The sequence below is a fragment of the Neopelma chrysocephalum genome, unplaced genomic scaffold, assembly GCF_003984885.1.
Source record: "Neopelma chrysocephalum unplaced genomic scaffold, ASM398488v2 Primary Assembly neopelma1_44, whole genome shotgun sequence".
NCBI classification, from domain to species: Eukaryota; Metazoa; Chordata; class Aves; order Passeriformes; family Pipridae; genus Neopelma; species Neopelma chrysocephalum.
Window position 1 is genome coordinate 25015637 of NW_020897703.1, and position 15231 is coordinate 25030867.

At 39.2% G+C, this 15231-nt stretch overlaps 1 protein-coding gene across 2 annotated transcripts in view; it reads left to right on the plus strand.

Moving 5' to 3' along the window:
* The window catches only part of KALRN (kalirin RhoGEF kinase), a 512316-nt gene that overhangs the window by 327235 nt on the left and 169850 nt on the right, over positions 1 to 15231 (plus strand). For both annotated transcript variants that reach the window (XM_027679018.1, XM_027679019.1), the window contains exons 15-16: positions 4022 to 4217; positions 9949 to 10115. In XM_027679018.1, coding sequence (XP_027534819.1) covers positions 4022 to 4217; positions 9949 to 10115 — 363 coding nt within the window. The remainder of the gene's footprint in view (positions 1 to 4021; positions 4218 to 9948; positions 10116 to 15231) is intronic.

Sequence of the window (15231 nt, forward strand, 5' to 3'; positions counted from 1 at the left end):
CCTGATAAGGATATCTCAGATATCTCACTTAACACTAGATTGGGTTCACTACCAAAATTGCTCCTCCCATTATCATTGCAGCAGAAGCATCTGTTTCAGGTGAAGAAGGAAGAAATGTGCTTCCTAGGCTCATTGTAATCAACTGCTTTGTCAAGTCTTTCCCTTTCATTTGTATTCTCGGGTCATTTGACTTTGCTTTAGTAAGGAAGGCCTGTTTCTTGGCCCCAAGCTTATATGACCGACAAAGAAGGAGCATGGCTTCTTCCAAGGAATCAGATGAAGTGTGACTGACATGTGTGCAGCTTTCCTTGGAACAGTGTGGGAACAGAAGGATAAGTCTGCTGCTTGTGCTAGTGTAGACCTGTGCACTGCTCCTGTTGCTATACACACGACCCTTCTGCTTTGGTACAATTTCTTTCTCAAGCCAGAACAGAGCAGAGCTCAGGACTTCTATTACAGCAGGGCTTCTCTCACGGCGTGTGAGGTTGCTGAGGTCTATTTAGGATCACAAACTCTGGGAAGTGAGTAAACATAAGTGCTGTCAGTTCCTGCCACCAAAAATCTAGCAGATAATCAGAGTAAACTCTGATCAGCCATTCTTCTGTGTCAAAAGGGAATAAAACAAGTTCATGGCCAAGTGAGCTTCATTTATGAAATAATTCTGACACAGGCTCAGTGCAGTCTTACCACAGCTCAGGACACTTTTGTTTGATGCAGTCCAAATTTTATCATAGGTATCAAGGCCTGACCAGTCTGTGAAAGCATCCATTTTTTAAACTTGAAAAATATACATCTGTGGTTAACAGAGCTGCCTAATTACAGCTTCTTCCTAAAGAAAAATAAATCATTTTCCCTATACCCAAGTCAAACCAGTAAATTCACACTCTGGGAATATTTCCAAATGGTCCAGTTTGAAGTACAGAAAATGCTGGAATTTTGAGGCATTGGCTGTACAGACAGAAAAGGAAATGTCTTAATGAGATATGCAAAGCAGCGTGATCTGTGGGATAGGGCACCAGATTGGGATTCAGGAAACTTGTGTTGTTATCACAGCTCTGGTACTGCTTCTTGCCTGAGTGTGCTTTAGATTCCCTTCTAGCCATCTGTTAGTCTGTTACTCAGAGCAATGTACCCAGCCTTCCTGTACACACTTAGCCTGAGAAATTCAGTGATGTTCCACCTCTTGCTGTGCCTGATCCCTTCTTCTCTTCCCCTAACCCAGCACATGGGATGATTGGCACTCCTTCATCAGCCCCCACTCAAAGGCTACTTCCCTCCTTCCTTCCTTCTAACCTCCGCTGGTGGCTGTGCTCTTGGCCCTGGTAGAGCTGGCACTGGGGCAACAAACCCTGCTGGACCTGTCTAACTGTCCAGAGCCGCTCAGGTGCAGGCTTAGCCTCTGTTCCCAGTCCTGACAATGTAACATGGAGCACCATGGGCTGGCCTTCCATCTCGCATAATTTATCAGCTTGTGTCATCACTGCCAGTACTGTCCTTTCCTCTTTATTTGGAACCACTTATTTGATCTGGGAAGTGTGGATAATGGAGCAAAACCCCTCTTTGCTCCATTATCCACAAGGGACAGGTAGATGTTCAGATGCATCTCCTTCTGTGTGCAGAGCCTGGTGGGAGCTGCTTGCCATCACGAGGATGAGCAGCACTGGTTGCCTGGGAGCAAACCTTCTCCTGAATGTTTGTAGGTACTTCTCTGCTACAGGCCTGAGGCAGAAAAACCAGTGCAGTCAGGAACAGCCATCTCCCCATGCTCAAATGGAAATGCTTGTAGATTTAATGATAAGAGCAATGCTGATCAGTGTCCTTTCCACAGCCAAGTGGATAAGTTACTAAGAAAAACAGCGCCACAGCGGAGAGGTTTACCCAGGAAGTGCTGGATCTCAGCATACTTGTCAAACTTCTGTTGATTCCGTCCGTCATTAACTCCCCTGACAGTTCAACCCTACAAAAGATTTACATTTTTCTGTCCTGGATTTGGTGTCCATAGAAGTAAATGGGATGGAGAGATTTTGTTTTTTTCAGAAACTCTCAATCATAAAGTCATGGCTCTCAGAGCAAACTCATGTAACACATTATTTGATTGTTTTAATCTTTTCTGTTATTGTCACTTATAAATTGTTTTAGATGTCTTGAGTGCACATATATAAGAATGTCAGAGGAAATTGGGAAGTACTTTGTGAATCCTTGCAAAATTTCAAATAATTATGTGTTAGCAGCCTGACAATCCATGCAATGAATTCGAACAGACAGTATTTTTAATAGCTCATAACGAATAAAGTTCTGATTCACTTGTGTCACATGCTTTTCCATTAGAAAGAACAGAAAGGGCTTTGCATTGAACTTTAAATGTTACTGTCATGACTGTAGGAACCTGCTCTCACTCTAAGTTCATTCTGCAGTTTGTAGTTTGAAACGAGGTCAAGATCACCTCAGTTCTGTTAGCTGAGCATTTGTCTCTAAGTGCAAATGTATCTAGTAAAACTCTTCTCCAGCGTCTACTTTGAACATTTCTTCATAACTGTTAAATCTGCCAGTAAGTCTGTGCTGTCCAGGGACTCCAGCTGTGATATGTGAATGAATCAGAGGCTGCTGGAATCAGGAATGGGGCCAAAGACAGTGTAGAGATAGCTATTATTTAAAGGTAATTGAGTGGAATGGGCAAAGGAACAAGCTCAAGAAAAATAGAAGCCCCTCAGGATACTCATGCTCTGCCTTTCACCCTGCAGCTGAGGTCCCAGGTTCTTGATTGAGTCTGCTTTTCTGCTTCTCTCAAAAAAAAGAGCATGAAAACTGTTTTTTTTACTCCTAATACAAAACTGTACTACTGTCCTTTCTAATGTGAGAAAGGCTGAGAACTGGTCTATTTGTTTTGTCTTCCTAAGCCTGTGTTGGATATAATATATGTTTTCTGGAAAGGAAAACTGAGTGGAAATTTTTGAGTCTCGGCTACTTAGGAAGTTAAGCGTCTCACTGCACACAGGCACTGAAGATCATTTTAAGTGAGAAACAGAACTTTTCACTGCATCATAATGCAGAAGTGGGAATGTAGGTACCTAGTTTTAGCTCTTCTGAATCTACCTATGAGGAATTAATCTATTAATCAGAATTGAGGCATTTATTTAATAATTTTAAATGCTTTTAAAAATTGTATTCTGCACAGTACCTATGTGCTTGATGTAATTCCCATTTCCCTTTTTCCTTCATCTCTCATTCATAGTCACTAGCATATTCCCTCTTTTTAGCCTTCAGTAGCAGAATCTAGGTTGAGGTGAGACTGATGTTTGGCTGGTTGCTGGATCTTGCTTTAATTGTAGAGGCAAAAAAGGAGAAGGACTTTGATACCAGTTGGCAGCTTGTGGACTAAGAGGTAAAACACAGAAAGTACAATAAATGGACTGCTAAAATTATCAGACTTTGTGTCACAATTAGGAAGCAGAGAAAGCAACAGAAGATTTTACATGTTCCCATGAGTTATTGGCAGCTTATATAGGTCTTTGGTTACAGCCAGGTACCATTCATGAATTTATTGGTGGTTCTCCTAGCCCTTGAGTGTGATGTTTCTGTGTTGTGCGTTACATGTGTGATATGTAACAAATAGCATGTTGCAAAGTGTTTATAAAAACATTCAGCCCATTTTGGGATTATGTAGTTACAGGTTGTTTTGCAATTCTGCAAGCATTATTTTTTCATGTAAATTTTAATTTATTCAGAAACATTCTCTCTACCATCCAAATATAGTGGGTCTTCTCTTCCCGTGCCCTTTGAAAAGTATAAGTGAAAAAGGAGGCGTCCAAATTCTTGTTGGGCTGATAATCTTGTTATGGATCCTGGCTTAAGAAAAATGTGAAGTGTGACCATTAAGTGGGGAGGATCTGGAGTGTACTGAGGCTGTGGTTTGAATGTTTCTGGATCAGAGTCAAAATGTGAAATACTTTCTGATCCAAACACAGTTTAAGACATTTCATTGATCTTGAGCGAATAAGGTGTCTGTCTTCTGCCCATGAAGGTTACAGCAGAGTTAGATGCCTGGAATGAAGATCTGCTGAGGCAAATGAATGATTTCAATACCGAAGACCTCACTCTGGCTGAGCAGCGACTGCAGCGTCACACTGAGCGCAAGTTGGCCATGAACAACATGACCTTTGAAGTCATCCAGCAAGGGCAAGATTTACACCAGTACATCATGGAGGTCCAGGCTTCAGGTGAGCAGGACAATTTGATCTCTGTTTTACATTGGGGGGAAAAAAAACCCAAAAAACAAACCCAAAGCAAAAACAAGAAAAAAACCCAACCCCCACAAAATATGTTTCAAACAAAAATAGCCCAATACATATTAAATACATCAGCTTTTAACATAACTATGAGCAATACCTGTTTCTCCACACAAGAATTGTTTCAAAAGTTTTGGTAATTATTGGATTCAGGATTATGTGTTAACTGCTGCTTCTTTGAGACTGAAACTCATTGAGGAAATGAAGCTAAATTTCAAGTTTCATTCAGAAATTTTCACAACTGCAGGATGGAGTTTGTGATTGACTCCAAAGTGGATGGAGAGGGGAGAGTGAGACAACTTGCCATGGTAGATCTTTGTCATTGCACCATCTCAGAAACGAGCACTGCAGAGTCATGAGTTCCAGATCCTTGAGCTGGGCAGTCAGACCTCAGGTCTGGATGAAGTCTAGTTGTTCTAGACTCCTAACCTTGTTAACCTTCCTGCAACTAGACTTTACTGACTAACCAGGTGTGCTGACTTCCTTCTTCACAGATCTGAGTACCTGTTCCCTGTGCCACATTTCAGGGTGCAGACATGCCCAAGAGAAAGAGAGAAAGGAGTGAGGGGAGAAAGAAACTAGTTTTGCAAGAGTCCTCTGGGAAAGAATCCAAATATGAGAGCCTTGAAACCAGTCATGAAATGGAACTCTTGTTTCCAGCCAGTTCTACTTGGAATTATTTTGTATAAAAAGGGAATATGATAAACCATACTAGAATTTTCCTTTTCAGAGTGCACTTGAAAGTTAAAGGTAGCAACTTGGATGTTAAAAAAAACCCCTTTGGTATGTGCTCTTAAATGAAAGACTTGATACATTTTGATAGGGAGTCTGTCTGATACTTTTACTCTGCTTTTCAGCAGTAGGATCCTATTTTCTAATACATTGTATGAATCAGGATTTTTGTATCCTTGCATTTTGCATTTGGAAAAGGAATATCATAATTCAGATTAATCACTGAGTAAAGCCCAGAAGTGAATGTTACTCGTGAAGTGCTTTAACCTTCTTAAATGTCTGGAAAGAGTGAAAAGCAAGAGCAGTTCTTTCCCTCTCAATCTGCACTTTTGAAATAAGAAGGATTTTATGGTTTTATTCTTTGGCAAACATTTTACCTCTAGACACCTACCTTTAAAAAAATCTGGCAGTACTCAGCCTGATTTGGCAAGCTGAACTCAGCACAGGCTTAAGAACTGCTACAAGAGTATGCTGTGAACGAGACAATCCGGTGCTTTGTGTGAACCGTGTGTGTGAGCTTCTCTGAGATCTGCCCACACGATGCCTGGCCCCGTGCTTCAGCTTCCTTGCTTTCTGGGACAGAAAACTTGTTCTAATAGATTGGTTCAGATGCTTGTGCTTTTTTGGTTGTTTGTTTTTAATCGTGCAAGAGTCATACGAGTAAGAGTCCATGGGAGGTAAAGAATATGATCCACAACAAAGCCAGGAGTTTCAGTGACAGATTTTTTAGAAAATAGAAAATAAGTAAATTCTGTGTCTTTCAAGGAGTTAGAAACAAATTCTTTTGGATTGTCAACAAAAGATTAGAAACTAAATGAAGTGACTTGTAAAATGTTTTTGTAAGATTATCTAAGATCACTTTCTATGAAGCCTACCCAATAAAAATCCACTGCTCCCAAAGGCAAGGAAGCTGAAGCCCCATAGGGATATAGAGTAACTGTAGTTAATCAAAGATAATGGTCATGTCTGCCGTGCATGGAATGCTAAATGCTGGGAGAATGGCAAAATAAGGGAGAGAGATGGCATGTGGGAGCCTACTGTTTCTTACTTCAATAAAGGACAGTTATACTTCATAAAAAAGTGGTTTGATTTTACTCCCTCTTCCTGAATCCTTTATCACAGTCATTCAGTGTATAAGGTATAAGGTAAGGGATGATTGTTCTTAACTGCCAGAGCTGCAAACTTGCAGGAGTCCTGGGAAATCAGCTGCTCTTGCTGCTTCCTATTGTACATTGTCACCGCTGCTACCATCAAAACTCAGCTGTAGCCATAGAAGATAAAGCCAGAAAAAATGTGATTTTTCAAAGCCATTCTACCTAACCAGTCACCCTTAATTGACCAAGTTTCTTCCTTTCCCTATAAATCTCTTTGAGCTTTATTCTTTTTAACATGTCACACAGGAAACTGATTCAATTTTGATCACTCTCTCATTTGGCTTGGAGGTCTTTAAGCCAGCAAGTCTGTCAGATAAAATCACATCCAGGTGTTTCCATGCATGATGCCTTTTTTGCTCGGAAGTCTTGTGGAGGTAGAAAATGAAGGTTTTAGACATTTGCCCACAATTTTTGCTTGTCCAATGCTTCCAGGCTTGGAGCAGTGATTCTTACAGGGCTGTGGAGTGTTTGGAAATCCCTGTAAACATGCTCATATTGTTGCAATAAATCCAAAGATTCTGTGATGTACCATATCAGACTCTGTGTGGATATTGAGGGCATCTGTGCACATCAGACATCGGCACAAGTCCAGTATTTCCAAAGTTCCATACAGCACAGGGTTATATTCCTGTGATTCCATCCACTATTCCAGTGCATGTGAGTGAGCCTGCTTTGGATTAGCCTGTTTTCACCAGCAGAATAATTATTTTTCAAAGAAATGTTTGTTTTTATTAGGGAATATCTAAGATCTGGAAGTCAGGTTGTGTTTTCTGAAATTTTGCAGTACTTGCAAATTGTCTTCATATCTCACTAAAATCTGTGTCTTTAACTAAACTTATTTGCATTTAGAGAATATTATAACAGTATTCTTAACTAGACTGGACTTTTGAATGAGCCAGCTCTTTTTATTTCAGCGAACCTATCTGCTATTTTTCCAGTTTGATTGTAGCTCTCTGCTGCTGATAGCAAAGCTAAATATGTGAGTAAATATTCTCAAAAATGGATATTGATTTTTTTGGGTGCCTAACTTGATATGTTGAAGGGTCCTGGCATTTTCAAAAGTGACAGCTTGGACATTTCTGAGAAATCCATTTCCCATGGAAAGTTTAGGATAATATTTTAGTAGTGATGTAGCACTTTGGTCCAAGCTGCGGTGATGACACAGTCATGTAATTTTTTTAGCATATGCAACTTAGTAATTCTCATTCTAGAAATTAAAAGGAGTTACACTCTAATAGCTGGTTAATTGATTGCACAAATTTATTTGATTATTAAAGTCCATTTGCATTGTCAGCATCATTGTCATAATGAGCCCTACAGGTGGGAATCTCTCATGGTTTACAGAGCTCCCTTTTTATATATTAGAAGCAATTTGTCTAAGTCAAGCCTGAAACACTGTAAAGCTGAAGTTAGGGACATTTATTCAGTCCCAACCTGATATGTGGAAAATTCAAAGCTGTTTTGGTTCCTGGTCATCAAGTTAACATTGTTCACCTTTTCTCCCAGCGTTGCATTGCTTAAAAGGGAAGTGGAAACCTATTTCATTTTGTTTGTGGTGTCCTTTATAGTTAGTTATAACTATAGTTTATATTGCAAAGAAGAGAACATAAACTACTATCGCAGGCTTCTACTATTTCAGCCTAAAGCAGGTTCAAAGCTGTTTCAAAACAGTTTTTTACAGGTCAAAAAGCTTTCCTCACACTGAATTGTATCTCACATTGCGAACAGTTCAGGTGTCACTAATGCATGTTTTGTAGGATGCCAGTTAGTGTGGCTCAGTAATCTTTTCTGTAGTATTTTTTAAAAAATATTTTCAATTCAATATCATTCCCTTGACATCTGCTGCACTGTTTGAGATATCAGAAGAAAATGGCAACCACATTCGGTTTATCAGGAAGTCACCTGTGCTTTTCGAGCTGTCAAAGCACAATGTAAAGATAATATGTATGAAATTATTCAGGAAACAAAGCTTTCTATCTTGCAAACCAATTCTTGAGAAGAATAAGCGTTCTCACCGCATGTGCTGGCACTGTAGAATAAATCTGCATGACATATGACAAGCAGGAAAGGGCAGATCATTCATCATGGGGAGCGCAGGCTGCCCTTGGATAGCATCCCAGGCAGTTCACTGGTTGCTGCTGATGAGTTAGCACAATCAGAACCAGACCAGCTGAGTGTGCACGAAGGAAAACCGTGCATTTAATATCCAATAGGTGTAGTGAAGTCAAGCATACAAAAAGCCATCATGTCCCGAGGATACAGAACCATATGCAGGCTAATTGTAGCAACAATGCCTGGTGTCTGGCAATTGAAAGGAACTTCACTCCCAAGAATAGAAACATATATTAAATTTCCAGTTTTAAATGGGAAGCCAGGGGCCATTCCACTTTATTTGGTAATGAAGGAACTGTTTTGTTTTGGCTGGGAAAGGGAATAAGCCAATCATTTGCATTCCCATGTGCTTTTTCTGATAAAACCAGAAACCAGAAAAAGCGGATAGGGTTAGTAATAAGGTCATGTTTATTTTGCGCACTGTCCTCTGTAGATATGGTTGTGAGAGAGAAGGAAAGTCATGAGTCTCTGAGGAGGATAAAGGAGGAGGCCAAGACAACTTTCTAAATGGGTTTTTTAAAGTGTCCAAGTTTTTTTTTCAACAGCTTCTAATTAACACATTTCTTTTTAAATGTTATATTATTCCATGAAATCAAATGGCTTTGGAGAAAAGTGCAGTGTTTTCTCAGCATTACTGCAATTAGATTATTTTTATATTAGGTTCCTGATCCTTCCTGCATTGAGGCCGATGGCAAAATTCCAATAGACCTCAGTGAAGGAAGAGTTGGGTCTTTATTAGTTTATAGTCACAGGGATTACGGTAACATGGGATGACATCATATTTCCTCCAGGCCAGACTTCCCCAATTGCACTGGTAACATACCCAGCGATGTTATTGCCTGGGTGTAATCAAGAAGGAAGGTTTGAAACTCTGTGTTGTATTTCTTGTAACGATTATACACAAGCCTCGCAGTGTCATAAGAAAATTCAGGAGGTAGGAAGGACCTCAAAAGGTCCCTCTTTCAATCTCCTGATCAAGTCAGGGCCAGCTATGAAATCAGACCAGGGGTTTATCAATCTCATGCAGGATGCAAGGGACAGGGAATGTGGTACCTGTCCACCTTTTCTCTCTGATATGTGATGATTGGATGAAAGACAGTCTGTGGAATAATTCTGAACTACAGGATGGTTTAAACTAATTCATTTTTAATGATCCTCTGTGTCCAGATGGAGAAAAAGTTTGGACTGTGGAGATCTCTGTACTTGTAACACTACTGTAGATCTGATGACTACTGTATATGATACTTCCTGTATTTCACTTTTGTATTTTCGTCTTCATCTCTTTTCTGTTCTAAGGTTTTTTCAACATACATTTGTAAAGTGTAAGTTAATGAATTACTGTAAGAAAGGGAGTTTTTTTTCTGTCTTTTTTATAAATTTGATGTTCACGTAAGTTTCTGAGAAAGACTGTCTAAATCATGTCCTACTGGCCAGATGCTGATGTGCAAGATGAGCAATGATCGCCAGAGAAACACTACTTTGTGGGAAAATGTAGTGAGGCAGAGTAGGAAACTGGGAAAGCCAAATATTACATGTGAGAAAATTTAATGAGAAATAATTACTCAGATAGTTGCAAATCAATGTGTTAGGTGGCAAAAAATTTTGAAGTTCACATTTATGCAAAATTGAAATTTCAATGATATCTCTCTCTCTGCATGTTACAGGTATTGAGCTGATCTGTGAAAAAGACATTGATCTTGCAACACAGGTTCAAGAACTGCTGGAATTCCTTCATGAGAAACAGCATGAGCTGGAGCTTAATGCTGACCAAACTCACAAGAGGTTAGAGCAGTGCCTACAGCTCCGGCACCTACAGGCTGAAGTTAAGCAGGTGAGAGCTTTTAACCACTCATAAGGTGTTCAAGTGGATTTTCAGCCATTACATACGTGCAACTGCTAAACCAGCTTTTGTCAGGCAGCATACCTTTAGGAGGACAATCTTAATCCCTCTTTGCTTAACAATACTTGGCTTGCTGACAGACTACAGAGTGGCCCTTTGGCTTCATGAGTAGATATTGGGAGTCTGCGCAGAAATGACTCAATAACTTCTCAACTGGAGAAAATGTATTGAACTCGAAGTGTTCTGAGAATATAATTATTTGATTTGGGACCCAGACTTAAGCTGAGGTGGAGAATTAGCCCAAAGCAAAGGAAACTGAGCTGTGAAGTCTAAGTATGAAATTATAGTAGTTTCACCTTTTCATTTATTGCTATGCATCTGTTGACCTGCAGGAATCTTTAACATCTTCCGGTGATTCAAAAAATTCTGGCTGTGGTCTCTAGATCCAAGGACTTGTTTAGATATCTCAGTATTGTTACATTGCCTTTCTTTCAGTTTTCATCCTAGTGTAGGCAGTCATGTTCCGCCTCCATTGGTTTTCCCTAATATTTAATTTGGATGCCTCATGGTTCTTTGTTTTCCTTTGCTGCACAGGGTGACACTGCACTTCCTGGTCCTAACCCATAGGTGGCTTCACGCTGCAGTGTATGTCTGGATTTCAAAGGAATGGTCTTGGTTTCATTAGGAGAACCAAGAACATCTTTTCAGACACCTGGAATATTGAGGTTTCTATTTTACCTGTACGAGTGGCTGGGGGGTTGGAAGAGGTGTCCAAATACTACAAGGTGTTCATTGAAAAGATTTGCTTATTTGTTTACTACATATATATACATATATATATTCATACATAGGTATATATGTATGCTGAATCCTTAGTACGTATGATCATAAATATTCACTTTTGAAGAGGGAATAGCCAAGTGATACTTTACCTGAATTGTTTCATCATCACTGGACAAAAATCCTTCATTCTCAGACAACACTCAAGCTAGAAGCTGGAGCACCTAGACTAGTGCATACACTTTCTTTAAAGTCTATTTTGATGTGAATATTTTGCAACCCTACCTAAAACCTAAAAGTAGCATAAAACTACCCCTAATTTTTTATTTTTAAATGTAGTCATTTTGCATTTGTGATTATTGAAGATGAACTCCTCATGAAGTTCTAGAGCTCTGTAGAGTGCTTTGGCTTTCTTCTGGAAAAAAAGAGAGACTGTGATATTTATAATCACCACCGTAATATGATGATGAATTGTATCCTTTTTTTTCCATAGGTTCCCAAAGTTTCTTACACAGAGCTTAGCTAAGCTTGGAGTTTTGTGTGATAGATTTATGATCAAGTAGAGACATTTTTTGACAGAAAACAGGAGGTTATACCTGTAGTAGAAATGCCAAAGATGCAGGTTGCCCACATGCCCGGGATGAAGTACAGTGGGTCAGGTCTGTGGCTGCTCCTGGAGCCATACAGTGACAGTGCAGCACTTTCTGCAGGTACTTGATATTACCTACCTTATTATCAAGTATCTGCCGGGCCTTAAGTACTTTACAACCCAAAAACTACCCAAAGGAAGTAGTTATAGGACTGAGGTATCTAATACTGTGAGAGAACAGCTGTCTTTAATTAGTATTTCCTTGATGGAGCTTGGGACCATGTGAGCTCTCGTTAGTAAGTGACCTTTTGGCAAACCAATAGTGAAAAAAACATTTTATTTGTTCAGCTGAATACTAAGGACTCCTTTGCTTGTTAACCTATGAATTACCACAGCTACAGTTTCCCTTAGGAAGAGGCCAGTTACAATATTTCTGTGTCCTATCTATTTGGTTTCCTGTAAATGAGTCATATTCCCAACCATTTAGTGGGATTGGAAAATATATTGATTTTGGCTTGTAGTTCATCTCCAATCTGGTCCAGGTTTCCTTCACTTTAATTTTAGTGCATCTGAGACGATGGATGATCTCATTACCAAATTGCTCTTGCTCTTGTGAGTGGGGTGAGATGTGGTTGCTGCAAGACACCTACTGTAGCTGTGTTAAGTTCTGCTGACACAGTAAAATTGGTCAAGGCTGCTACATGTACATGTGTTTGCATTTTGATATAATGGCTCATGGAAATAAAAAGTCTTTTAACTGTCTCTATCTATTTAAGTTTCATTTACCAGAGATTTCTGCTTTAAATCATATGCGCCAAGGGTTTGAATGCCAAGACAATGAACTGAAGTTTGGGACCATTAAAGCAGAACTATTCCAAATTAGATGTTCTGTGAACTGCTTTAGAGTGGAAATAGTAAAGATCAGTAATTCAGAAACTCTTTGTTATTAAGGAAGATCCTGCCCAAGCCTGATTTCCCTCATTTGGATCCTACTCATTTCTGACAGAAACTACAGAGGTTGGACTGCTTACATAAAAGTAATAGCAGAATAGATTTGTGGAGATCAGTTTAAAGAAAACAAACTCTAATGCTGTGCCTGCAGCTGTTTGGCTTCCCTATCCCCTTATTTTATCTTTGTATGGTTTGTTTTTTTTTTCTTGATAAGTGTTGAACTTGACCTAATTTTCTTCAAGATATCCTCACAGTGCCCCACTACACTTGCTTTCCAGGTTGTTTTGAAGAATATTTAATCCTTTTGATGTGCCTGTTATCCATCTACTTTTGCTGTTTGGCATTAGATTTGCTTCCATATGTATATACCCAAAGGATGATGGGAAGTAGTCATTTGAGAGACACTTAATATATTTGTTTTTTCCTAATCTAACATCAAAACTCCTGGAAACCTGATGCAGTTTTGAACATGGCTAAAATTTCCAGAGGTTGTCCTTGCTGATGGCTGTGTCTATGTGGTACAGTCCTGTCAAAGAAGCTATAAAGGGTCTGGAGATGTAAAAGATTCACTTACATTGTTTTATCATTTAAACTTAAAAATCTTTTCCTATACAACTTGACAGGTATCTGTTGCAAGGTCTTAAGTCTTTTTTAGAAACATGAAGGAAGGCATTTGGACTAAACTAAGCAGTTGACAAAAGAACTACATGATACAGAGCTCTCATTCCTTAAGAACGGCTGCACAAAGGGTGCCTCAATGTTTATTTTTCCTGGAGAATCTGATTCTGTGCTCAGTGAAGATGGCAAAGTTTCAGGGAAGAAATTATGAATTTTAGAAGAATTCGGTTCTATTATTTAATTAAAGACAAGCTGTTGTACAGGATTGTAGCCTCTTTAAAGCAAATTGGAGTCAAAGGTGGGAGTTGTTTCAGAACTGTGGTGGCTGCCCTGTAAATAACCCATTCCTTGCAGAGAAACTGTTCTCCAGTGTCAAGTGGCTGTTATATAAGATGCTGTAAAAGTATTTCTGCTTCTCTGCTATTAAAAAAAAAAAAAAGGTTAGGCATTTTAAGAGAGTCTTTGGAGATTTATTTAACCACAGAATTATTTAATCAGTGCTTCTACAAAGCTGATAAAATCGGTAATTTGTAGGAAATGTCTGTTTAAAGCCATCTTTTTCTGTCGACCCAACAGAACATTGCCAGATAATGGTGAATCTGTTAACACAGGGAATGATCATAGAAGGGTCTTGGTGCTGTATTAGCAGCTTCCCTACATATTTTAATGCCAAGGTATTAAACACTTTATGAGTAGGAGTCAGCTTGTGAGCAGGTCTTGTAAACCAGATACAGAGGTGTAAATGCTCTCTTCTAGCCAGTTTACCCTCTACTTCTAAACCAGGGACACAGTGAATGTCTGGTCACAATGACCAGGTGACTGGTTTTTGCACTTAGACTTGAGAAGTTTTGGTAGTGCAATTGAATTATTTTTATTTTTTTACTGTATATAAACTAAGAGAAAGACATTATTATGAAAATAGCTGATGCAATCCCAGATGGGGCTCTGACATTTAAGTGTTAGGCTTTTGGAAGTAGAATGGGTCACGGTGTAAGTTCTTCCAAGCAAAATTTGCTAGTTCTTGGGTGCTCACTGGGCCTTGAAAGGGAACTGTGGGAGCCCCACAGTGAGTGTTTGAACCCATACTCTGGGGGAAGGAGAAAGAAGCACCACCCAGGGGTGGCAGCAGCCTTGGTCAGGAATGGTGCTGTCAGCATTGCTGACAAGGTGGAGCCCATCAGAGCACGACCTGAACTGCTTTAGCCTGAATTTTCTTGTGTCTGCAAGACAGTTGTACAGAGGAATGCATATGTATTGATAACACTGGGGGAAACCTGGCAGATCAGTTGTGTGGTCTCTCTAATTCCTTTGCTTTGTTTTAAGACTGAAGTTTTCACTGATTTTTTTTCCTGTTTTTTACTCAGATATTTGTATGAAAGCTGTTGCAGTTTTTGAAAATTTCAGCTGAAATAAAAGTTGAGGGGGAAAAATGCTATATTTTTAGCATAGATAGTATTTTCTACACTCTAAATGGTCCAAGTCAGGATGTATTGTGGTGTGTAAAATGTGAAAGCATGTCTTGCATTATCATGTCCTCACTTCAAGTCTTTCCCAGGTACAGTGATCCTTTGATTAACTTCAGTGTTTGGTACCATGTAGTTGGTAATAATGTAGGCTTCTGGTCTGATGGATTATAGAAAATACCAGCCAATATAATTGTCCTATGATAACTCGATTTCTTTTCCTGTAAATCTTTGTGGCACTTCCCACAGGAACAATTACACCTGATGATGAAAGAAAGAAAGCTGACAAATGAAATCTTCCACACTGTTGTACTGAGCAGAATGTAATTTTCTGCAAATTAGGGTCAGCTACATGTGTAGATGGATCCCTTTCTTTCTCCTAGGGAGAACTCATTTTCCTACCCTACAGGGAATTGAGTGGCTATAATTAGGGTGATACATGATGTAGGGATACAAAAACAAAGCAACAGAAAATTCGTATTTCTTTCAGGCAATTTAATGGATCACTTGGTGAAAATGATAGCACAAAAGGGAAATTACTATGTAGAATACTGCAGCAAAGTCAATTTTGGAACTTTGTAAATCATGAGCTATATTTAGGGCAGTGACTGAGCAGTCAGGATTTCCTGTGCACCTATGAATTGGATTCAGCAACTTTCTGGCTTTACTGGAATAATTTTACACCTACACAAGTAGAAAATAAGTT